At 31.0% G+C, this 25533-nt stretch overlaps 1 protein-coding gene across 1 annotated transcript; it reads left to right on the forward strand.

Annotated features, from left to right (window-relative positions):
* The first annotated feature begins 704 nt into the window (after positions 1 to 704).
* LOC111640062 (mitotic spindle assembly checkpoint protein MAD2A-like) lies at positions 705 to 18790 on the forward strand. The gene is made up of 5 exons (XM_023386069.1): positions 705 to 870; positions 2055 to 2201; positions 9481 to 9601; positions 13154 to 13257; positions 18296 to 18790. Exons 1-5 carry the CDS (start codon positions 747 to 749, stop codon positions 18460 to 18462), a joined length of 663 nt encoding a protein of 220 aa, XP_023241837.1. The 5' UTR covers positions 705 to 746; the 3' UTR covers positions 18463 to 18790.
* Positions 18791 to 25533: the final 6743 nt, after the last annotated feature.

Genomic DNA, 25533 nt, shown 5'->3' on the forward strand with positions numbered 1-25533 from the left:
TGTGTTGTGCAGCGAATCTAGTTTTTTAGACCATGGAAATGAAGGGTACAATGTGGAATTGAAGTAAAATCTAGCCGAAATTCGCTAGAAAACGTATGTAACGGGCTATTTAAGAATTAAACGAAACCTCCTCCACACAAATTATTGAAGCAGCGCTAAATTTTACCCTAGCAGTTGATTTTGAAGTATTTTTCCCGAAAATCAAAACGACAACCGAGGATTAGGTGGCCGAGGAGGTTAAATCGAGTTAAGAACTCGCTCAAGAAATTAAATTTACATCTAAACCTGATATTCATTCGTTTTGTCCGAATAATGTACACTATTACATCAATTTGACGTCATTCTTACAGTTTTTCCTATGAGAAAATGTGATAATGACGTCAAATTGACGTAAAAATGTAGACAAAAGAATGCGCGTCCACCATATAATAGAGCTTTTTTGTTTTCATTATATTATTTATTAATAATAGTTTACATTAATTATAAGTTCAAAAATATTAATTATTATTATTAAAAATGAATTTTAACGTAATTATATTTACAGTAATTATAAAATTAGCGACAAACGAAATGAAATTACGAAATGTCATGTAAATCCAAATCTTCTAATTCAATAACAAAAAATAAATTTAGAATTAAATTATTCTATTTTATTAATATTTCTTACGTTAAATAATAAAATATTTTTAAGTGTAAAAATTTTTTAAAATTAATTTGGTTATTAACAATATCAGAAGTGGCTATAAATGAAAAGAGACACTTTACGGCAGTGTTACCACGTTTTGTTTGGATGGGCGGAAATGGCGGCAACTGTGAACGAAACAACGATCACTCTTAAAGGATCTGCAGACATTGTCGCGGAATTTTTTAGTAAGTTGTTCAATACGTCATAAAATGCCGTAAAGTACGAAAATATTCTAAAATGACACGTAATTAAAAGTGAAAGCATTTATTGTACGTATGACACGTGTCTTGCTGATTAAGACTACATAAATATATGTAATATATACTGTAATAGATGTGACTTACATTTTAGCAACCAGTAAAGAATTTAAAGTTTGTCATATGATGATAAATTTGGTATCAATGCTACTTATATATCAATTTTGTATTTATATTAAAAATACTAAAAAGTATTAGTGTTTCCCATTCTCCCTCTTATGCTGGTTAAAACATAATAATTCTTCCAAAATGAATGAAAATTGCAGTATATAGAATGCTAATGCCTCCGTATTGGCAAACCTCTATACGATTGTAACCGTTATGTACCAATGTGCCGTGTCGTGTTTTGGTAAGAAAGTAAACAAATCCATTTGCTCGTGGCATGTGCTTTCGAGGCTCGTGCGGAGCTCATGTCTCGCCACACTGTACCGAGCCTTGATGAGTCGTCATGTTAAATAATACAAACACATCACGTCACACGTGACGGATTGGCTCAGCATTGATCGAATATGGAGATTTACAGATTAGTTTTCAAATATTGAAAAGGTGGACATGTAGGAGGACAGAACTTACAAAAGAAGGACTGTCCTCCCTAGAGAAGGACGATTGATCATCTTAATTAATCTTAAATTATCAGTGTTGGGGTGAAGTGGGTTTCTAGGTTTTGTGGTAGCCTGTATTTTCCGGGAGTCGAGGAGTCGAATCTTTTTACGAGAATTGTAGTCGATTTTAAAAAATACCGACCTCTCGTCCCTGATATTTTCCACGGGGTCCTATGGAGTGACTCGCAAAAATTTAGTTCAGATTGGTCAAAGGGTTTAGAAGTGTATAGGAGACAGGCAATTGTTTCTTTTTATGTACCATATATAGATTATGTTCAAGTAATTAATATCTTAAGAGTTATAAAATTATAAAATTTATTTTTTAAGCATTAACTGTGATAAAGTAACAGTTTTAAAATGTTTTGAAGTATCTTTTCTATTTAAAAAAATTTCAATAATATTTATTAATCTAATTTATATAGAAACTGTTTTTTTTACTAATTAATTATAGTGATATTGTTATTTTTATTAAATATAATATTTTAAAACTTTTTGTATGAATTTTAATAGATTATGGAATAAATAGCATTTTATATCAAAGAGGAATCTATCCACCAGAAACATTTACCCAGAATCAGAAATATGGATTAACTATTTTAATGACTGATGATAAAGACCTTAAAGAATTTTTATCTAATATATTAAAACAGGTCCATGGTAAGTTACTTGAAAATTTAAATTTATTTGAAAATATAATAAATAAAGCATTTTTTCACCAAATTCATTTAATATTATGATTAATAGATTCATCAACCATAAAATAATTCAAGAAAATCAAAAAGTTGAGTAGTAGGGTGACTTTTACCATTCAAATTTGTCTTTAAAAAGTTCATTATTTAAATAACAACATCCAAGCTTTTTGGTCAGCAAGCCAAATTACACAAATTCTAGATTGATGGGTCATGAATATTTTTATACATACCAGAGTTTACAAGAAATACTTTTGATGAACGTATTTCTGTGGTGCCCTTTATGATAGCTACTCTATTCGGGGGGTGGGAAGATTATGCCTCGGTCCGTAAAAGTTACTCAGCTGTGATTCGTCCTGGTGTAAATTTAGCATGATGTTGCACCAGTCAAATTGCTGTGTATCATACCCTGTATGTTATGACAACATAATGCATGTCATGGCAACATAAAATTTGATGTATTTGTGACTGCTGCAGTCTACATTGCCTTTCTGCTTATTGCACTCTTGTGCAAGCAGTATATTACATTCAGAATTGTCATATGCATAGGTCTTGGTGCTGCTGGAAAGTACGTGCTAAATCTATGTGCCTTTTTCATTTTGNTAAGTTACTTGAAAATTTAAATTTATTTGAAAATATAATAAATAAAGCATTTTTTCACCAAATTCATTTAATATTATGATTAATAGATTCATCAACCATAAAATAATTCAAGAAAATCAAAAAGTTGAGTAGTAGGGTGACTTTTACCATTCAAATTTGTCTTTAAAAAGTTCATTATTTAAATAACAACATCCAAGCTTTTTGGTCAGCAAGCCAAATTACACAAATTCTAGATTGATGGGTCATGAATATTTTTATACATACCAGAGTTTACAAGAAATACTTTTGATGAACGTATTTCTGTGGTGCCCTTTATGATAGCTACTCTATTCGGGGGGTGGGAAGATTATGCCTCGGTCCGTAAAAGTTACTCAGCTGTGATTCGTCCTGGTGTAGGGATTAATGAGAAGGATGTACGGCGATGAAGTGCACAGTATTGTGCTCAGGAACGAAATATCAGCTAGGAGAGAGAAATATGACGTAAGTTGGTCTGCTAGGTCAGGTTTCGAGCGTTCTGTAACAAATCTTCGACCCCGGGCACGACCATCTTCAGTNGGTCCGTAAAAGTTACTCAGCTGTGATTCGTCCTGGTGTAAATTTAGCATGATGTTGCACCAGTCAAATTGCTGTGTATCATACCCTGTATGTTATGACAACATAATGCATGTCATGGCAACATAAAATTTGATGTATTTGTGACTGCTGCAGTCTACATTGCCTTTCTGCTTATTGCACTCTTGTGCAAGCAGTATATTACATTCAGAATTGTCATATGCATAGGTCTTGGTGCTGCTGGAAAGTACGTGCTAAATCTATGTGCCTTTTTCATTTTGTCTTGCTTCCCATAAAATATGATCATTTCACAGTATATAGCATTGTTGAAGGGCTGTAGACAACTGTAAAATATTTTACATAGAAAAAGATGATTTTTAAACTGAAAAGAAGGGGTCATCATTGAATTCATGGTCAGAAAAGATTTACAGATACTAAGGATTTCAATAAGCCAAACTTACAGAATGTAAACTAACAAACAAATACAAAACAGATTGAATGTAATACTAAAGATATAGCTCAATGTCAAACACACATTTAAAGCTGTACTTACATATAAATCAAAATATTTACATACTCATTTGAAGTATGTAAGTATTGTGTCATACATTGAGCACAAACAGAACTTGAACAGTATTAACTAAACAAAACAAAAACATATTCTAAACCCTTTATAGAAAAGTTCTTTCTTCTATGTGAGAGAAGGATGGGCTTCGTAAATATAATAAATTTTCACAATAAGATACTGCAAAAATATTTTTACAAAAGCAAAAACAACACAAATACATGAAGCTACAGCTCTTGTATATAGAAAGAAATATTCTATTAAATCTACATGAACTGATCTGGATATAACACTATATTTAAATAATCAAACTGTCTTGGGATCAGAAAGAGTTTCATAATAGGTATCTTAATTATTTAAGTCAGGGTCATGTTGACAAACTGTCAAACTGCCAGTTAGGTTCAAAGATGTTTCTTTAGAGAGACAGAAGGTTTTATGATCACCATTCAAGACCAGGTCAATATACAAATTACAGAAAACATATCTTAAGACACAAGATTTACAGATGACACTTTGTAGGAAACGAATGCCACATCATATATGAAACTGAATTATGCAAGAAATGATATTACTGTATATTGCAAGTAGTCTATACATTCAATTATATTGTACATACAGATTATAGTACTTACATTTGGCATAACCAAACTTAACACATGAAAATTTTATGCACAGTTATAAATTATTAGAGCCTGCTATTATTCTATGAATACATACTTCAGCCAGTCTGGAAAATAGCATATACAATTTCAGGAGTTGCTCTAGAAAATTTAAAAATATTGCCATCATTTTGCCAGTTTTAAATTTTTTCATCACTTCAAATTATTTATCACCATTAGTTTTATTTACTAATTAATGCAGGTGCTGGTAACTTTATCAGTTTGGCATCTGGAAAGCAAAAGTAACAGGTTAAATAGATTTTAAACATTGATTTGTTTGTAAATATAACTTATCTATTTACTTGTAATCATGTTTGGTTAAAATAAACCATATTAGATGATGTAATAATAAATTTATAATTTATTACCAAATTACATGCAATTAATCATATTTCTGAAATTCTGAATGAATCAATTCAGATTATGCTGACAAAACTATGTCACATTATTGGGATAATTCTTAAGAAAAGCTGAAAAGTTCACAATTACAAGATCAGATCATAGTACAAATCATCCAACAATAACATCTAAAACTGTTTGTGGTGCTATCTGTTGTATAAATGTTTTTAAAATAAAATATTATTATAATTATTAAATGGCAAAAAGCTTAATTTTGTGGGTAGGGATGAGTTTTATAAAAAAAAAATTATAAATGTTAATAACAAATAAAATCTTAAGTCCAACCTTATTTGAGATGTGACATATGATCCTACTCCATCTTCCATCCTTTCAACCTTTTATCATTGAAATTTAATAATATTAATCTCCCTAATATACAAAATTTCAGAAATTTCAACAAAAGACACAGGAGTCATTAAGCTTGAAAGTGGGTGAACAAAATTGTGTCAGACATTCATGCACACAGAGACAAACATTCATACACAGAGAAAAAAAACCCAAATGTTTTGCATTTCTTAATGTTTCATGTCCAGAGTCCAAAAATATAAAAATCTTGAGATAATTTTTTGACTGGCCACTGTACTTTGTTATATATAACAGCCAAGAAAGTAAAAATTACAAAAAATATATATTAAAAGTTTATTTGATAACTAAAGAAACAGTTCTATGATCATTTTCAAGATTTAAACGAGGTTTCGGATGATAAATTCTTTCAAAATCCTTTTAAAGATTAGTAACAAATGGGAATATTGTTTGCCAGCCACCATTTATTTAGTTTGATATTGCCTTTTTCGCACTTAATCATTTTTTCAGGATTCCTATTGATCCTTCGAGGATACCATAGCAGCAGGAAATCCTAACGGTCGTAATCATGTCAATAGACCTTCTCTGCAACTTAATTCTTTGAGAGGATTAATAAACTTTTACAAAAGAATAACAGTATGGTACCTATATAATGGACTATGTGGAAAAAGTCACTCAGCACTGAGCCTGAAAAGTCCATTGCGCCGATATAGACCGGAAGCAGAGAGATGGGGACTAACCTATCCTGTACCTCGTCTACCTGAAGATTTATGGGATTAGTTATAGCTTCTTCAATTATGCCACGTAATACAGAATACCATGGGAAGGTACCTCATAACACTTCTTGATTTGTAAAATTAGATCATATTCCACTGTAATCTGATCAGGCTCGCTCTATGGAAATTAAAATAATGGAAGACAGCGAACTGATTAAAGATCAATCAGGCCAAACAAATAAAAAAAAACACCGAATAGTCTACTGGTAGTTGGTCACGGGTTCGCGCCTAACCAATGGATTGGCCTTGGTTTTATCCAAGTTTTCTTAAATAAAGACCAGCTTCCCATAAAAAGTCTTCCCTGGAGGCACCTTAGCAGAGCACCCCAAATCTGCCAAGGGGACCTTTCAAAACCAATAAGGAGAGATAAAGGTTTAGTTCTTCATCAATTTTAATTAAATTTACATGATACTCGAAGCGATTGCCTATACAAGCTTCGCATCTATAGATAATAGATCATGATTTAAACCTACACTGTGTAATTGTTGGGGTCTTTGAAGTACTACGTCAGCAGCGGCTTCGTGAATTAATTAATTGATCAGGATTTTGAATTGTAACACAATACCAGGGGCGGACTGGCCATGTGGAAAATGTGGAAAATTCCACACGGGCCGTATACAATTTGGGCCGTTTTTTCTAAATATGTACTGTACATAATGTATCGTATGGTTAAGTTTAATTTTAAAAAATTCATTTATTTTTTTCGTTAAGTAAGGTAAATTTCAATTTTTAGGTGTAATATGTGTAGGCCTGTATTTTATCTGGCCCTACCCGTATCGGANAAATAAAATATTATTATAATTATTAAATGGCAAAAAGCTTAATTTTGTGGGTAGGGATGAGTTTTATAAAAAAAAAATTATAAATGTTAATAACAAATAAAATCTTAAGTCCAACCTTATTTGAGATGTGACATATGATCCTACTCCATCTTCCATCCTTTCAACCTTTTATCATTGAAATTTAATAATATTAATCTCCCTAATATACAAAATTTCAGAAATTTCAACAAAAGACACAGGAGTCATTAAGCTTGAAAGTGGGTGAACAAAATTGTGTCAGACATTCATGCACACAGAGACAAACATTCATACACAGAGAAAAAAAACCCAAATGTTTTGCATTTCTTAATGTTTCATGTCCAGAGTCCAAAAATATAAAAATCTTGAGATAATTTTTTGACTGGCCACTGTACTTTGTTATATATAACAGCCAAGAAAGTAAAAATTACAAAAAATATATATTAAAAGACACAATACTTGCTTGAAGCATTCGTCTATTGTTTGTATGTGATACAATATAAAAGTGCATGACATACACAAATTATTTACATAGATATAATCAAATAAAAAACATAATATCTTAAAAGCTTACATGAAACTTCAAATTATTACACAATCAACTATCATACTATAAACAAATGCCATGAGAATACTAGAAAGCTACTCACAAGAAATATACTATGACAACCATAAAACAATTTATCTCAAAAGAATATACATCATAGTTTTACCAAATATCTGCAATATACAAAATATACTAATAAAATTAATAAACAAATAAACTTATCCAAGAAATAAAATGCTTATGGGAAATGGATAACATATTACAGTAATACCCCAAACTTACGCGATAGGTGGGACCAAGCGATAACCGCATAAGTCGGGGTATAATTTTGCAATTTGTGTAAAATCCAAATCGAATGTATGTAAGCCAGTAAATATTCTCGCTAATCTTATCTTGTCTTTTGATTCATTCACGTTTACAAGAAATCACCACATAGAGTCCGTCAAGTCACCGTAGATATAACAAACATAGAAATAAATAACACAAAACAAATTGTACCTATATGTCGATTCCGCGCTACACGTCCGAACATGTAAGCTAAACAATAGTTTGGGAGGAGTGAGTAATCATGAGTTGTGTGGCGCTCAAACAACAGACGAATCGACAAGATTTGAAAATCACGTAACTCCGGGTGTGCGTAAGTCGAGGTATTACACTTAATTTAATCTTTTTACACAAGGGCCAAATCCCACAAACTATACATAAAAATCTAAAACCATTATATCTTAATCATAATAATTATATTATATTGCAGAAAGCAGCAATATTAAGTATTTATATCATATAATTGGGAACTTTTTAAACATAGCTGTCAACACACAAACAAAACAGTTGCTTTTAGTAGCTATATCTTAACTTGAATTTAATAATCTTCTTACATGAATACTGGAATGCATATAAATTAACACTTATAAACCTTAAAAGTTCAGTAGTAAATATTTAATAGAAAACAAATGCTTTTGACCATACTTTTGGTCTTAGGGTTTAAAAAACCAGTGAGATTTGAGCAAGTGAATGCGTAGAACAAAAATTATGAAATTATTTTCAAAAAATGGAACAGCACAAACGGATTTTAAAAGAATAAACTGTATGCAATCTTAGTATTAGTATGGGAGGCAATCTCTCTGTAAATGGTTGAGTACAACCACCACCTCAACTCCATTTACAGAGAGATTGCCTCCCATACTAATACTAAGATTGCATACAAGAGGCCCAGCACTGTATATGGACTACTCTGCAGTGGCAAAGACAAGATCAATAAAAAGCAAGCACCAGGTGTTTACATTGTTCCTCTCTGGGACAACAGATTTCAAAGGGAATTAGTTTATATCAGGTCCACAAAACGCTCTCTGAATAAAAGATTGCAGGAACACAAATACGACATCATTAATAAAAGGCACACCACTGCCCTATCAACATATGCCACTGACCTCGGCATAAGAGCAAAACTGCTCAACACGAGGTTAAACTGATCAAACTTTCTCACCGTGTGGAACACCTATGAAACCTGGAGGCACTTGAAATTTACAAAGCCAGGTTATGTACCAATTGCATTAACTCTAATGATGTCATCAATGTGTCGCACACTTGGAAGTACTGCTATGAAGGAATGGGCAACGCCCCCACCAGCAGTTAGAAACCACACCCCCGTTTGGTTTATTTTTATATCAGTGTATGTATTACATATACCATTCCATCACCATGGCAATGCACATGCATAGCTGTTTATTCTTTTAAAATCCATTTGTGCTGTTCCATTTTTTGAAAATAATTTCATAATTTTTGTTTTACGCATTCACTTGCTCGAATCTCACTGGTTTTTTAAACCCGAAGAAGACCGAAAGTATGGTCGAAAGCGTTTGTTTTCTATTAAATATTTACTACTGGACTTTTACGGTTTATGATTGTTAATTTATGCTATATCTTAATTTTGGTCATTCTGTATTTTAATTTTATAACAATAATAATGCTATATTTTAAAATATTTTATAGATTGTTTTCAGAAATTGTAATGAATTCAATTAAATTATTCTTTTGATTTAGATTGGTTGCTGTCAAAGGAGTTATATCGTGTAAGTATTGTCATAACGGATAATAATACATTAGAAACTTTAGAACGTTGGGAATTTAAAATTGAAAGTGATGATGCTCTAACCAAAGATGGGTAAGTAGTATTTATAAATATATTTTATTAAATCTATTACATTAGTTTTGTGAAATTTAGCAATTTATTTTTAATAATTTAATCAGACACTATAACGATATTACTTTGAAAATCTGTATATGTACAGTCGACCTCCCTATAATACTGTTGATAATTCCGTTTTATATGAATTCATGTTGTACGAGTCACTTAGATTTTACAAATTCGTGAGCCGTTCACAGCCCGGCACATGTATTTGTAAAATCTAAGTGACTCGTAGAACATGGAATTCATATAAAACGGAATTATCAACAGTGTTATAGGGGGATCGAATGTACTAATTTTGATTTAAGAAATTATACTAAATAAATTGAAAGAAATATAGTATTTTGATTTAGTTCTATACAGTATAAGCAAGATTTTACAATTTTTTTTTATTAGTTTTTATTAAATGATGATTAACACAGTTAATCTTGCTATTCTAATGATATTTTTCTTAATAAAGCAAAACTGTTTTATTGGAACAATAAGAAATTTGTATAGTTGTATCTTATTGATTCATTTGTATGGACATAAAGATGAATGATTGTAAGGATTTCATAATTTTTATTTAACCCATATAATAATTTTGCTAATATTAGTATCAATAATAAAAACTCTTGATAAAACTATTATAATTGCATATAATTTGGCAATTGGCAATGATTATAAATTTATTATTACATCAGCTGTTTTTATTATCTAATCTACTTATCTGGTTTATTTTAATTGAACATATTACAAACAAATCAATGTTTAAAGTCTATTTCACAATTAAAGATTAAAAAAAAAACTAGAAATTATTAAGAGATTAAAAAAAATTACTTTATTGAAACCGAATAAAAATGAAATTTTTCAAGTACCTTTTGGATAATTAATCCCATCTTCAAAAGAATCCAGTATTAAAATACAAATGTTAATCAAAAGCTTTTATTTAGTGTTCACAGATATTTGAAAATAACTAAGAACTATTTTCTACTGAAAATGGGCTTGATTGTTGAAAAATTCTTGAAAAGTTTCTTTAGCTTTAGTTTTGTTTGACTCCGTTAAAACAGAATAGTTTTTTTAGTTGTTTCAATCATCCAATTATGTAATGCCAGATTTCTCCTTCCTCTTATAAAGTTTATTTTTTATAGTAATAGTAAATGAACTTATAAATTATGACTTTGCTTCTTGTTAATATAATGTCAAAGACATGAATTTAGACTATTCAGGCAGTGTCTTCACTTGTCCTTTATTACAGAAGGAACTAATCTAAAGCACACTGAGATTTGACCTTTTATTTGAGACTACAATCTCAGTAAATTATGTAAGACAAAATGTCCACTGATAATTGGATAATGTAGGTTGTTCTGTTCAAAAGTATTCAATTTGATTTGGCTATAAAAACTTATTAGTGGTTAAAGATAAGTTTACAAACAATTTTATGAGAGAAAAACTCACCAATGACTGCTGGAATGCACAGAGATGTGCATTCCAGCAGTCATGGTGAAAACAAGGTGATAGGCAATTTCCTGCTATATATACTGCAACATTTTCTGTCTCACAGCGGTAATGGCTATGATGACGCACTCCTGAAGAGCCTGAAGGTCTTCGACCAAAGTAGCATAAACTATATCTTTCCCATAACCCCACAGAAAGAAATCTAAGGGAGTCAGATCGGGAGATCTTAGTGGCCATGCTATTGGACATAGCAGACCATGTCTTTTGCTTTAGCCTGTGGTGAAGCCACGACTGGACAGTAATGAACATGATTTGACTTCTACGCCATCTTGCAGTACAAAAACATCTCTATAAAACTTGATAAGTTTCCCACCAGATGCCACTTGTTACTTTTATGTATATTAAATTGTTCATTTTTTATGGCAAATTAAAATTTGGTACTTTCGAGCAGCACATCCTGTATTGTAAAAATAAATGTATATCATTTTAAGATATAATGCTGTTTAATCTTCGTATTAATTACATTATTGTAATGAAAAAGTAAATATATTTATAATTTTCTTTTGAAACTTCTTTAACTCGACAAACATTTATTGATATATTGCTAATCGTGTTTGCTTAATTAAACAATCAAATCTCATTCCAATTATTCTGAAAGCAAATGTTTAAAAATTTTTTTTATTTTGTGATAAAACTCCTTATTCTGAATAACATTTTTTCTATATCTGGATAATTTTATTAATTACGACATTCGGTATTGAGTTATAATACCAAACTATATTGCTAATCCGATTGCCATCGTCGTTATACTCTTAAAATGTTAATATAATCTTTGACTTTAAAGTTTATTTTTTTTTTTAGTACAGTTAAAATTGATTTTATGGTATGATTATAAAATTTACCATAAAATAATAAAACTAAAAACTATAAATAATGAAAGTAAATCACTATTATCTATCATCATATATTCCTAATTAAAATTTATAATTCACAATACTTTGATGTTTTACTTTTTTAATTTCTACATTTAATAATTGCATAGAATTAAGATTATAAAATATTAAATATTAGCACGAAATATCAATTTTGAAATGTAAATTATCTGAAAATGTAAGTAAGGTACATCAAATTTTTTTATTTTTTATTAAAATATTATATATTAAAGTTCGAAATTTCAAGATTATATTGTATATTTGGAGATAAGATAAATGTAAAATAAAAATTGATTAGTTTTATCAAAATGATATTATAAAGAAGCTATACAACTATATTATTATTTAAAAAATAATTTGTATTTTATTATCATATACTGTAGTATATGTAAACTCTTGAAACTAATACATAATTAGGATAGTTTTACATATGATTTTATGACTTAGTATAATTTAGCATACACCCCCCCTATAACACTGTTGATTATTCTGTTTTACATGAATTCCATGTTGTACGAGTCACTTAGCTTTTACAAATACATGAGCCATTCACAGCCCGGCACACGTATTTGTAAAATCTAAGTGACTCGTACAACATGGAATTCATATAAAACGGAATAATCAACAGTGTTATATGGGGTCAACTGTATTTTCTTTTGTTGTCAAATGTTTAAATACTGTATGTTAATAAAATTGAATAAAAAAGAGAAGTTATACAGAACAGTTTTGTAATATGATAATTTTTTTTTCTTTTATTTATTGCCAATGTATTTAATATATACTATTAGAACTTAATAAAAGCTGGCGAGATATAGGGAAATGTTTGTTTGGAAAATTATTCTTTTAAAACTTTTTCTTATTTTAGATATATTTTTTCCAATTATATGTTTGGCACTCTCTCAAAAGACTTATAATGGCAATGGATAAAATTCAGTCCGGCAAGTAATCTGTATTACATCAGTGTAATAGCATAGTTTGGATGAAAAATCACAATTTAATTTACGAGCAGTAATTGAAAATGAAGCTGTATCATTTAAAAATAGTTTTTTTGGACTAACAAACAAACAATTGTTTTTTTATGATAAATTTTTTAGTTTTAATTTTGTTACGTAATTTTGTAAAATTATTATATGTATATATATATTTTTTTTTTCAATAGGAAACCAAAGCAGAAAGATATCAAGGAAATTCAGAAAGAGATTAGAGATATTATACGGCAAATTACAGCTAGTATAACTTTTTTACCTTTATTAGATAATCCATGTGAGTATAAGTTAATATAAAGTCTATAAAACATTAAAGAATTTTGAACAAGTTTGTCTCTATATAGATTTTACAGTACTTATGATTTAATATTTTCTATTATATTTATACTAGCAGATAGGCCCGGCGTTGCTTGGGCAAAAAGTAACGATAGCGAAGATTAAGATTATTACGTTATAGTCAATCTTATCCATTTTCAAAGAATGCAAGAATTAGGTCCCCCTGTTTCCAGACTAATTAGAGAATTTTTAGATGGGTTAAAAAATGTTTGCTTTCCCGCAAAAATGAAAAAACTGCATCTGTGTCTGTAAATTTTGCCCGTCGCTTTCTCTTAACACTTCCCCACGAGTAGTAGTGTTAACAACCTCACCTCTGCTGGTGGAATTTCGAAAAATCCCTTCTTAGTGTATACAGTTGATCCCCCCATAACACTGTTGATTATTCCGTTTTATATGAATTCCATGTTGTATGAGTCACTTAGATTTTACAAATACGTGTGCCGGGCTGTGAATGGCTCACGTATTTGTAAAATCTAAGTGACTTGTACAACATGGAATTCATATAAAATGGAATAATCAACAGTGTTATAGGGAGTCGACTGTATTCTCGTGATATACCCTATTAAAACGCAAAAAACTGCATTTGCACCTGTAAATCTTGCATGTTGCTTTCTCTTAACACTTCCATTGTTAAAACTTCCATTGTTGAACTTCCTTTCTTAACACTTCCATTGTCGAAACCTTAATCCTGTCCCTCTCTCTGGGGGAAATTTCAAAAAATTCTTTCTTAGTGTGCGTTTTTTTGACGAATCCTAACTGTGTACCAAATTTCAACTTTCAACGCCTAACCGTTTGGGCTTTGCACTTATTATTATTATTGTTGTTATGTTAGGTTTTGTGAGTTATACTCGGTTCACACCAGTGGCTGTGTACTATGCCGAACCAGAGTCAAGGCATAGCAACCAAAACAAAACTAAAATTAAATAAGTGTGTCAGTGTGTGTGTCTGTATTTAGGAATTTCCTAACAATGTGGCATGTATGCAATATAGTGGCCTTCTGTAGTGTGATGTATGTATTTCTACTCAATTGTAATGTTCCCAGGCTTTTGTGTAGTGTGTGTGGTATCACACCTGTACAGGAGAGAACGACAGGTACAATAAGCATTATTATTATTATTATTAACCCATCTTGATTATATATATAGATACAATAGACATTTTATCATTACTGAGTATAAATACTATCATTCTTAATGGAAATTTAAAGAATATAAGTAGAATATGCTTGCAAAAATGATAAGTAGATTAAAATAAATACTCACTGAAATATTTTACTGCAAAAATTTTTTTTACAAACTTATAAATACATATGGTGGTGATTATTCAAATAATAATGTTTGTAAACTCTTCTATGACAATTAAGGGTTACAGTTAGTTAACCATTTACCCATTCACCTTATGTTTATTATATGAACATTTATTAGTTGGCTTCTTAACTCTTGATCCTTGGTTTTGAATATGGGTTATTAAGCTTTATGAATAAAGAATATATGTAATAACTCAGTTAAAATCTAATAACATCTTGAGAATTTTGAATTTACAAAAGAAATTATTTTAAAATGTACACATCAAATTTAATAATAACTAATGATTTTATCCTAATTTTTACTTCATGCAGTCTCTAACTTATTAATTTTTTAAAGATAGTAGAAAATTTAAATTAAAAACTTTTAGAGCAACTTTGTATTGTAGGTGAAACAGTAGTTTTATTTAATCCTTTTGTAACTAATGACTCCATAGATATATGTCAATTCTATTCTTTGAACTTTTTGTGGATCTGAAGATGAAATGTGAATCATCTTGAAAAGCATTCTATTGCAATAATAGGTGATTCCTTAAAGGGATTTATCACAAGTAGAAGAAATAGTAAATTGAAACATAAAAGTGTCTTTGTTTTCTTGCCCTTCACATCTGTGGGATCCAACAGTAGTCTGAGAGAGCTTTGACAATTTCAACTTTTTTATCGATGCTCTCATTTGCCTTGTTAGGCAAAATTTATTGAAAATCCTCGTAATTGTAAAATTACATTTATTTAATTTCTTAATATTTGTAATGTTTTCAGTTATTAGATTTTTATTTTAAACTTAAATAAGTTTAATAATTTTGTCTTTTATAAATGATATTGACACTTAAAAAAAATCTAGTGGTTTTCTTATGTTTCATATTTGTTTTATATGTAAGTTCATTTTGTAATTTTAATTTCACATAATTCACTTACATATGTAGTTAAACTATAAATAATGATATTTTTACTTGATGTTCTTTAACTTTAGAATTACAAAAGTACTCTGTTACATTACTAATATTACCTAACCTAATTCTCTTCCATTATCGAAAAATTCTCATCATCTGGATGAATGTATGATTGGGAAATTTACTATACACAACAGTATATGAAGTTTAACTAAAGAGTTTTATTACATTATGTACCACATTAATGAACAGTACTAAAAATAGTTAGATATCACAAAGAGCTTATAGAGGTTTCAGGTAGCCATGAAGAATGATCAAATGATCTGTTTACTGTTGTACAGGTGGACTAAAAACTGATATTGCCAGCATTGCCAGACAGCCTTCTCTATAACAGAATGCCACTAATATGTAGATATCTTTCTCATTTGCTGTACAATTCTGTCCTTTAAATCTACTAAGCACAGTGATATATCAGGATTTTGAGAATGTGGGTGCTGCTTAAGGCAGATTAGAGGGAAATCAGGTCGTGCGCCTCTCATTTTTCAGAGAATGTTACTTACTTTAGAATTACTTTATCATAAAAAATTGCTTTTCTTCATCTGCTTTTGGTTTTGGTTTGCTTTTGGTTTCATCAAAGTATTTAAAAGTTTTTTTTCTATTGAAAGCAATGCTAGTGATGACGAGTTTTCCTCCGACTGAGTGTTCCTTGCAAATATATCAATTTGCTTCATTGTTGAAAAACTGCACTCAACAGATACACTAGTAGATGGTACCATAAGAATTAATGATATTAAATCATATAATTCTTTTAGTACGTGTTTGTTCAGATCAATGTTAATATTTTTTATGTCTAAGTGACTTGCCAATATAGGCTGGACATGAATATAAACATTGCAATTCACTATGTAATTTAGATAAATCAAAAAATTTTCCGTAAAATTTACTTACTTTTAAAGAATTAAAACATGCTTTGGAAAATTGTTTTTTCATAATATTTGAAATGATTAACACCTAAAAGTGATAAAAATTCTAAAGATTTTAATTGAAAATCTGTAAATGTACATAAAAATAACATAAAATTTCCTTTACTTTTTAAATCTTAAAACAATGGCTCCCTACCAGTAGCTATGGATAGAATCATTGGAAGCGTTATACAATATTTTGGTGTGTAGCATCCACCACCTAAACCACAAGAGGTTGGTGCTCTGTAAAATGCATGCACAAATGCCTGTACTCTGGCTGCTTTACACCATTCAAATATTTTCACCATGGAAGCTGTCCCGTATTCGACAATACGGCACTTCCATTGGGAATATGCACATACGAATTTATATTCGAATATACAATAGCAATTTTATCATTGTTTTTCGCGTGTATAGAAATTTGTAATAAAATACATAATGAGGTTATAATAAAATATTAATTTTAAGTAATTGAAAGTACATTAAAACATGAAAATAATTGCATGATATGTATTTATATTTTAGAAAATATAAGGAAAGAGGCACTTCTACAGCTTCCATGGACGACACGCACTGCTTTATATATATATATCTGTACTTGTGAAATGCTTCAGGACTGTTTTTTACTCATCTGATAGAATAACTTTGAATAAAACATATTCTGGCAAAATGAGATCCATTGCCATCATCAACTCATTATGACCCAATCTTTTATCTCTATTTTCTATCAGGTTACATGGCTTATGCAATATGTAAATTTCATTATTTTTTTCCATTTAGTACCATATTTTATTTTATTTGTAAGTATTTGAAGTATTTTTATTGCCAAATATCTTTTCTCACAATCTAGAAAGTGTGCACACAACAAAGTCTGGAAGAATTTTGTCCTCTTTGCAGATTGCTCAGAATAAAGATACTGTACTTGAATTAAATATTATAATATATTTATATATTTACTTGTTTAATTTCTTACCAATAAACATTTAAAATCACATATTCTGAACCAATTATGGTGTGTAGATGTTTCGTCATTTACACACCATAACACATGGAGCGACATTCGTTACATCAGTAAATAGCCTCTGCAAAAGGATGCAGAGACTGTTTTCTTCTATCTACATAAAAGAAAATATTCTTAATTATAAATGAAATATAGTATTATGTAGGTGTGTGTTGGTATCAAAATAACTAGAAACTGATTTGAGTGGAGATAGTAGTATTGAAAGAACAGGGAACAAAATATATTTGTTCACTGCTCTTTCAAGCAAATGCTTGCTTGATTAAGCTGCGTTAAACTGTATTGATTTTTCAAGTAGTTAGTTTAATAAAACATACTGATTAATGTAAAATCTTGAGATACAAAACAATCTGCAAGATTTTTCATTGACCTATATTTAGCTGAATCCAGCAGATCAGTTGGTACTACAAGTGTATTTGGTTGTAGGCCCTATATGTTATTAAAATCTTCAGGTTTGTAAATTATCTTATTAAATTATATATTTCAGAAAACCTTATCCAAAACTGAATTAAAATATCTATAATTAGATATATACAGTAAAACCTGTGTAAACAGGAATTGACCAGTACTGAATATTCTTTCCAGTTTGGAAGATTTCCGTTTCGAACAGGTGTCTTTTAACACAGATAATGGCTTCATTGGGAAGAATTTCTTTCCATTTAGGTTTCTTTTTTCTTTTATTCAGATTTTCTTTTGGACAAGTTTACTGTATATTTGTATATGTACAGTATCAAGTATTATAAATTAATCAGATTATTATTTGATTTTAAAAAATGTTAATTTTGTAATTTTGTTTTATCTTAAAGGTTCCTTCGACATTCATCTGTACACGCACAAAAATACCAAAGTGCCGGATAAGTGGGCCGACACCGTTCCCGGCGAAATAGCCAATTCTCAGAGAGTGCGTCTTCGAAGTTTTTCCACCACCGTACACAAAGTGGACGCTTGCGTATTCTATAGAGGTTGTGAATAATATCATATTAACAAGAAGAGAAGCTGACAAATGCACAAATTTTTATTCTAAGTTTATACACAATTTTATGAGTTTCCGTGTATATTGATAGTATAGAATTCATTCAGATGTGTAGATTTCTTTTATACATCATATTTTTAATCAAATACATTTCTGTACTATAGTTTATATTATTTTTCATGCATGCATGTGTCAATTTATCTATATGTTAACACTTTTTTCACTGTACAGTTATGTTTTTTTGGATTAAAATTCTTATAAATTACTTTCCGAAGTAACTATTATTATGTTATGGTTTTAATGTATCATATGATAAGGTGATTAAAAATTGAAGCAATTTAATAACAGTTATTTAATTATTTCAGTATTTGTATAATTATAGCTAGTGATTCTGTTTCTTCTTTCAATGAATGCTTTACAATCTTGATGAAAAAAATATAGAATTTTATTCAAAACTTAATATTTTTATATACAAAGCACTATATTTTAAGGTGATTAAATTAAATATTTATATTTTTCACTTAGAATTTTGATAAAATTAATTCAAATTCTGGTGGAAGTGGGCAGTTAAAGTGAATTTGTGTATTAAACAGCTCAAATACATGATACAGTTTTCTATACATCATTAGATTTTTTTCTGTATTTATTTAATATTAACTAATGTACACTTAAGAAAACTGAATTTTAAAATTGTTTTTATTAAAAATAGAGCACTAAACATCTATCTAACCACTAAACAAGTATCACAAAGTTATCAAATATGCAAAAAAAAAAAGTGGAAAGCTTTTTCATGCCATGTCAAACCATGAACATTTGTTACTGTGTAACAAAAAAGACTTTAATTTCACAATCACAAGGAGGATGGTTGGTCGGTAATATAGCTACAAAAGATTTGTGTCTACATACTATGGATCATTAACTACCTCTATACATTCAGAGATGACCAAGGCACCAGCTGTGGGAGGTGGGAACACTGGGTGCACCACGTGGCCGCATGGTATTTCTTTATGACTTGGCCACTCCTAATATTATTCTACCAACTGCTGCCTCGGGCCCGACAGAAATTTGTTAGTAATTGTTAGCTACCTGCACGGCATACTATTAAATTACCTTCACTCGATTTTGCTCTCTTCCCTCCCGTCGATGCATTTTATTTATTTAACAAGAAAGATTTTCGTATGGTTAGATACAATGCGGGAGGTTCTCAATTAGCAGGTAATTTGTTTAATGCCCGACCCCGTTCCAATCTGAAGGATTAAGTGGAAGAGTATTGATTTGTTATAAGCCGAGATTAACTGGTGAACCGTCGTCGTCGTGTCGTCGTCCTGCGATTAATGCATCGAAGTAGAGCGCAAAATGGATTTATTTGATCAGTTTTATATGCCTTATAGGGGGGAAAAATGGTTATTCGATTTTTTAATCTAGTAAGTGACATTTTTTAAAATCGTTAAACCGAAGTTTGCGGTTTAATTTAGGGGAAATCATTCATAAATTCTGATTTTTACATTAGTTTAGGAGCTATAACATAATAGTTTTGTTTATAAATCCTGAGTTTTAAATCTAAATTTATGTTTTTTATAAAATTACATTTGTATTTCTATGTTTATTGAATAAAAAAATTGATAATTAAGAACATATTGTATTCATTTTAATTTAAAAAAAAGTATTAATACTTTTATCAAATTAAAGGATATGAAATTTTGCTTACTGTAACCTCTAATCTTTTTAAAGTGTTAAGACCAAATCTTGAAAACTTGTCCCACCTTCTATAGTATAATAGTCAATACCCAAACTATAGAATTTATCAAATGAATATTTATCATTCTCCAACGAAAATATCGAATGGTTTAAGCCCATTTTCTATTCTAATCGCTTGAAAGTTGCTCATTGTATCCTTCCCGAAACACACAGGATTGGCTAATATTTCACACAAATCTTTTCCTACCTAATCTTTAATGATCTCTATCATTGTGTAGACACGGCTCGGGGCTATTGCTGCCAGTTATTGTATTCAGAGGGACGTCCCTCATCAAAAGAGCTGCTCTCGTGGGATGCTAGACTCTAACATGAAATCAGACTCTACTAGACCTGCTACTTGCAACAATTTCTTTCCCTTTTCTATATAGCTGCTGTATTGTTACCATGTTTTCATCTCTAGTTACTAGGCAAGGAGGGAGGGGAGGGGGAAAAAACGGGGAATTTTATTTCTGATTTATTCATTCGAATGGCTACTAGAGTAACCAGGTTACAGACTCGATCCTCCGTGCCCAACTTTTAATGTGTTTAACAATATGCAAGGGTATTAAACGCGTAACGTTAATCTGTTGTTAAAGATTCACCCGGACGAATTTGACATTTTTCATGGACAATGTTTGTGTCGTTAAAAGTACACAATTCTATACATGACTAAGACAATTTATGTATTTCCGGGACATCCCTATCACCTCCTATTGTGTTTGTAACAATGGATAGTGTCAAGCATTTTGAATGATGAGCCGGGACGATTTTTTTTTTCTTTTACAAAGTCCAGTTACAATGTCCTCTATACAGATTGCCCTTGCAAAGACACCGTTGGATGTCCTTGCTCTCTTTCAAAACCTCACCTTTGAATATTCAAATATGACTTCTACTATTATGCACCCCCCATTTTTACAATTATTTGAATTTCCTCCTGTAAATATCGAATTTTTAAAAAGAAGCTCGGTTTCTATAAACGAAATTAAAACACCGGAACCACTTAACAAACCGTTATTTGTTTTTAATCTCAAGATTTTCGATGGTTAGGCATTCATGACGTATGAATCACGATTGATTGGAATTTGGCCACCACCAACGACCTATAGAGATCAACTAAATAGTAGATTGTTGTGTCACGTGCTTCTAATTAGATTTTCATGTCCCACGTGTTGGCGGTGACGTCAGAAGGCCAGCTGGGTCCCCTTTTAGCTCAGCAGGGTGGCCCAACATGCCGCATAACAAGTTGTCCTAGTAGAAGGGACCGTCTAATTTCCCCAACGTATTGTATTATAGCAAACAATTTGAAGTGCAAACTGCAACGATGCACATTAGCAATTTTTTTTTTTTACTTTTAACTCTAGCAAAGCGAATGATATTCGGTTATTAAGCAATTAGAAACGGCTAACGGGCGCGATGCAATTCTAATGTGTACATAGATTTTTCGCTCGTTAAGGAACAAAAAAATATGCAATTTTTATAGAAATGCGCTAATAGGAAGAGGTTTTTAAACGCAAATTTATCTTTCTATGGTAAGTGCACAATAAAACAGTAATTAGTAGAGCGTGGTTGATTATGCAAACCAATCGGGACACTAAACAGTCACCGCTGTGTAAAAGGGACCGAATTAGGCGAGTCCATCTTCACACCTGCGTGTAGTCCATTGTGGATTTTAAATCCCTTCTCCCGAACCCCCAAATCTTCATCAATAGGTCTCTAATCTCACTCGAGTCCCCCCTTTAGGCCGGCTGACACAAAACCATTTTAAATTTGTTTCCAGCTATCAATATAAGAACTACTAGAACACACCCTCATTCTGGCCAAGTGGCCACTCGGTTTGATGCCAGACAATAGTTAATCCCGATGGCTACCACCGAGTAATATAATTACTGCGGTAAAGAAATTTGTTCCTGTAACAAAGACACTTATTTTTAGGAAGGACCAATACAAAGTCAATCGCATGTGCATAAAGTTCACAGATGTGTGCAATATCGTTATTAAAACTCGTTTGCAGATTATTTATTACGTTGTTTAAATTATTTAAAAAAAAAAAAAATCCATTTAAAAGCTTTCGTAAGATTATTGCAAACGAAATTTTATGAAGTTCTCCGATAAAATAAATGGGGGACTTCAGGAGGATTCTGTATATTTTTAAAGTGGAGTGAATTGTTTATTTGTTTTAAATAAAATTAAAAAATAAGCAATACGTGTAAATTGTTTTTTTCCTACTAAACTTCTTCGTATAATAGCAAATACGTCCGAAAAATTCGGTTTTAGGCCCTACAATATGTATAAAGTTACGTAGAAAATCAAACTCTGTTTGTAAACTGTTAGAAAATAACACCGCGATTCTTGATAAAGCTGAATTTATGTGCTTTTTTGTGTGGCTAGAGAAAGGATGCGAAGTCTTTTATAACCTCATAAAAATAACAGAAGCAGTTATTCAAAAATTTTCTATACAAAGGAGAAAAAATGAAGTGTATCATCTACTACAATAGCAATTTCCTGGATTCAGTTAAAAAATCAAAGGTTTCGTATTTAAAAAAGGGGGGTAAGTTTGACCAATCTAAACGATTGTAAGAGTCAATGTTATCTCAACCTGTTAGCCTCAGTCTTTGTGAAGAATCGAAATGGGAGGAAGCAAAGCGAATGGTCCCACTGAGCGAATCTAATCGATAAATGTAGGGTGAATATGGACAGTAGCAACGTATACGAAAGGAATTCCCGACTGACAGACAGTAAAAATAACAGGAATGCTGATATATATATACAATATATGTGTATATGATTGAGGCGCACGGGGGTATACGTCGGGAGTAGGTGCTGTCGGAAATGTCGTCTTGTAACCAAACAGGACGTCGTGCTTTGGTTGTTGCGGCATACAAAAGAAGTAGACGTTGTAGCAGTGCCGAGGGAACAACGGTGAATGTATTGAACGTGGACAGCCGAGTGGAAACTACGCTGTACCCTATTCTCCAACGGGGAAACGGGAGTAACTATTGTAACAGCCTTTGTTAACTTGTTACAAACCATCAATTTGTCGTAGATTTTTAAGCGGCGGATCAATTTTCTTTTTTTTAATCGTCTGCACCGGGTTATGGCTTTAAAATTCCAAATAAATCAGAAAATATCACGTAAACTGTGATAAGATACGATGGAAGAGGAAGGCTCTTGAAATCACTCGGTGGTATCTCGACTTTAACTTACGTGCACCTACTACAACGAAGTGTAACGAAGATATTTCGGTGTTTAGTACGAATTACACTATTTTAAAGTCTTCCTGAGAGATCGAACCTGGTAATAAATATGAATCATAAAGTATAATTATCGTTTCTAACAGGAAAATCGAGCGCCATTTTTTCTGATATTGCCTAAAGGGAGTGAGTGTCGATTAGCATTATCAGTAATTATATCGATTCGCCTGTTTTACATGAAGAACAGTAGCTATGATGTGTTTGGATAAATGTACGTGACTTCGACTGTTTAATGGATCATTCGCTATACCTCCGGGCCATAATGTATATAAAGAGCGTTACCATATCGAAATCTACATTTCCATAAACGAAATATATAGATATTTTGGCATAAGAAATAGAGATATTTCAGGGCATGAAGTAGTTTATCAAAAAATTAATGACGCTTAACCACGATGTACATTTTTACCCACCTGGAAGCATCGCACCATTTCGCGTGTCAATCAATCTCGCTATTTTCCCACTGCCTGACTTTACGGGTGATTTACGAAAAATAAAATGGAAAATTACATAGGAATATATGAATAAATAACAATCTTAAATTAAAAATTTAAAGTTAATTCGAGGTAACTCTATATTACGAAAAAAATATATATAAGGAAGATTAATTTACCTGTTGACATTGATGGAGGAGCATCTTCATTATACTTCCATTCATTTTTTTTTCTTCTCTTAATAATTTTTTAATTAGTACCTCTTACAAATGCATCTCTTTATATTATAATACTTTTAAACACGCGTTATTATATATATTATATGAAGAAATTAATCAAAGTTTTAACTAGAACTTTTCTACTATGTTTATACTTAAAGTATAAACATAGTAGAAAATACTTAATATAGTAGAAAAAAACATAGTAGAAAATATAGTAGAAAACATAGTAGAAAATACTTAATATAGTAGAAAACATAGTAGAAAATATAGTAGAAAACATAGTATAAAATACTTAATATAGTAGAAAACACGCTTAATAATAATACTAGGATAATTTCCAGCATCTCTGGGAGATACTAAAGATGCTAGAAATAAGAAATTTTACTCGTGTTTGGCTGAAAATTAATGTAAATATAATAGAAATATTAAATGATAGATACATACACTATATATAAATTTAATATAAAACCTGCTTTAAATGAATCCAAGTCCATTGAAAGATTTTTTAATGGAATCGGATTGATTTGTAGTCCAAGTTTCATCCATTCTGATTGCTTAAGAATTAGTTTATTAAATGGAGACTACTAAAAGAATAAATACAACCCCACTGGCTAGAAAAAAAGGGCACATTATAAGCATTTTCTACCCTTACTAATCACTCCTTTAAAGAGAATCACTAATTTCTAACATCCCTAGGGGGAAGCTTCCGCAGAGATTTTTGTCTTCAAATCATGGCCAGTCACGTGCGTCACTGTCCCCAGTGTTATTGTGACGCTCAGTTCATTTTGTTAATGAGCGAGCTGGTCAGGCAGCGGTGTCAGCTTGCTATCTGTCACTCCCATTGTGTCGAGTGACACCCAGGGAGGCCCACCGGGCCGTCGGGACTCAGTTGGCCACGTGCCTGTCCTGGCCTTAAAGCTAACAGTCTTTTGCTAGTCGTGTTGACTTTTCTAGTCTGCCAAGTGGCGACTTCATTAGCTAGACACTTTTCTCACATAAATTGACGAACCCGATGAAAAGTGAGCAAGAAGAAAAAAGAGACTAAGCGTACGCTCACCTTAACTAAAGTAAATTTCTACCCAAGGCTACCTATTGTGCACTTCGTAATTAGTGGGGCCGTTCAAAAAGAAGCCAAAAAATGGGTATTTTCGTACTAATTTAAACTGCACTTGCTCGGATTCGTGCAAATATGTGAGGAGATCTCGAGAATTCGCGCTTTGTTCCTTTACAAACACGCAGGAGATGAATAAGAAGAATTTTAAACAGCTTTATCCCCTCTATCTCACTGTACAAAAAAATGAATATAGCGGTCCTTTTCAACGGGGGGAATGACTAATTCTTTGTTGAAGCTATTGAAACGTACCTGTTTCTTCGTCTTAAATATTTATATTCAAAATTGCCTCCGTAAGTTACATTTTCAATACACAG

Source organism: Centruroides sculpturatus, unplaced genomic scaffold (assembly GCF_000671375.1).
Source record: "Centruroides sculpturatus isolate CEXI.00-Female unplaced genomic scaffold, Cexi_2.0 scaffold1258, whole genome shotgun sequence".
Classification (NCBI taxonomy): Eukaryota; Metazoa; Arthropoda; class Arachnida; order Scorpiones; family Buthidae; genus Centruroides; species Centruroides sculpturatus.

Excerpts from the sequence above, each read along its gene's own strand:
- LOC111640062 (XM_023386069.1), top strand. The coding sequence starts at position 747 with ATGAAAAGAGACACTTTACGGCAGTGTTACCACGTTTTGTTTGGATGG. Across the intron at positions 2,202-9,480 it reads TATATTAAAACAGGTCCATG|ATTGGTTGCTGTCAAAGGAG; the intron begins GTAAGTTACTTG and ends CTTTTGATTTAG. Across the intron at positions 9,602-13,153 it reads GATGCTCTAACCAAAGATGG|GAAACCAAAGCAGAAAGATA; the intron begins GTAAGTAGTATT and ends TTTTTTCAATAG.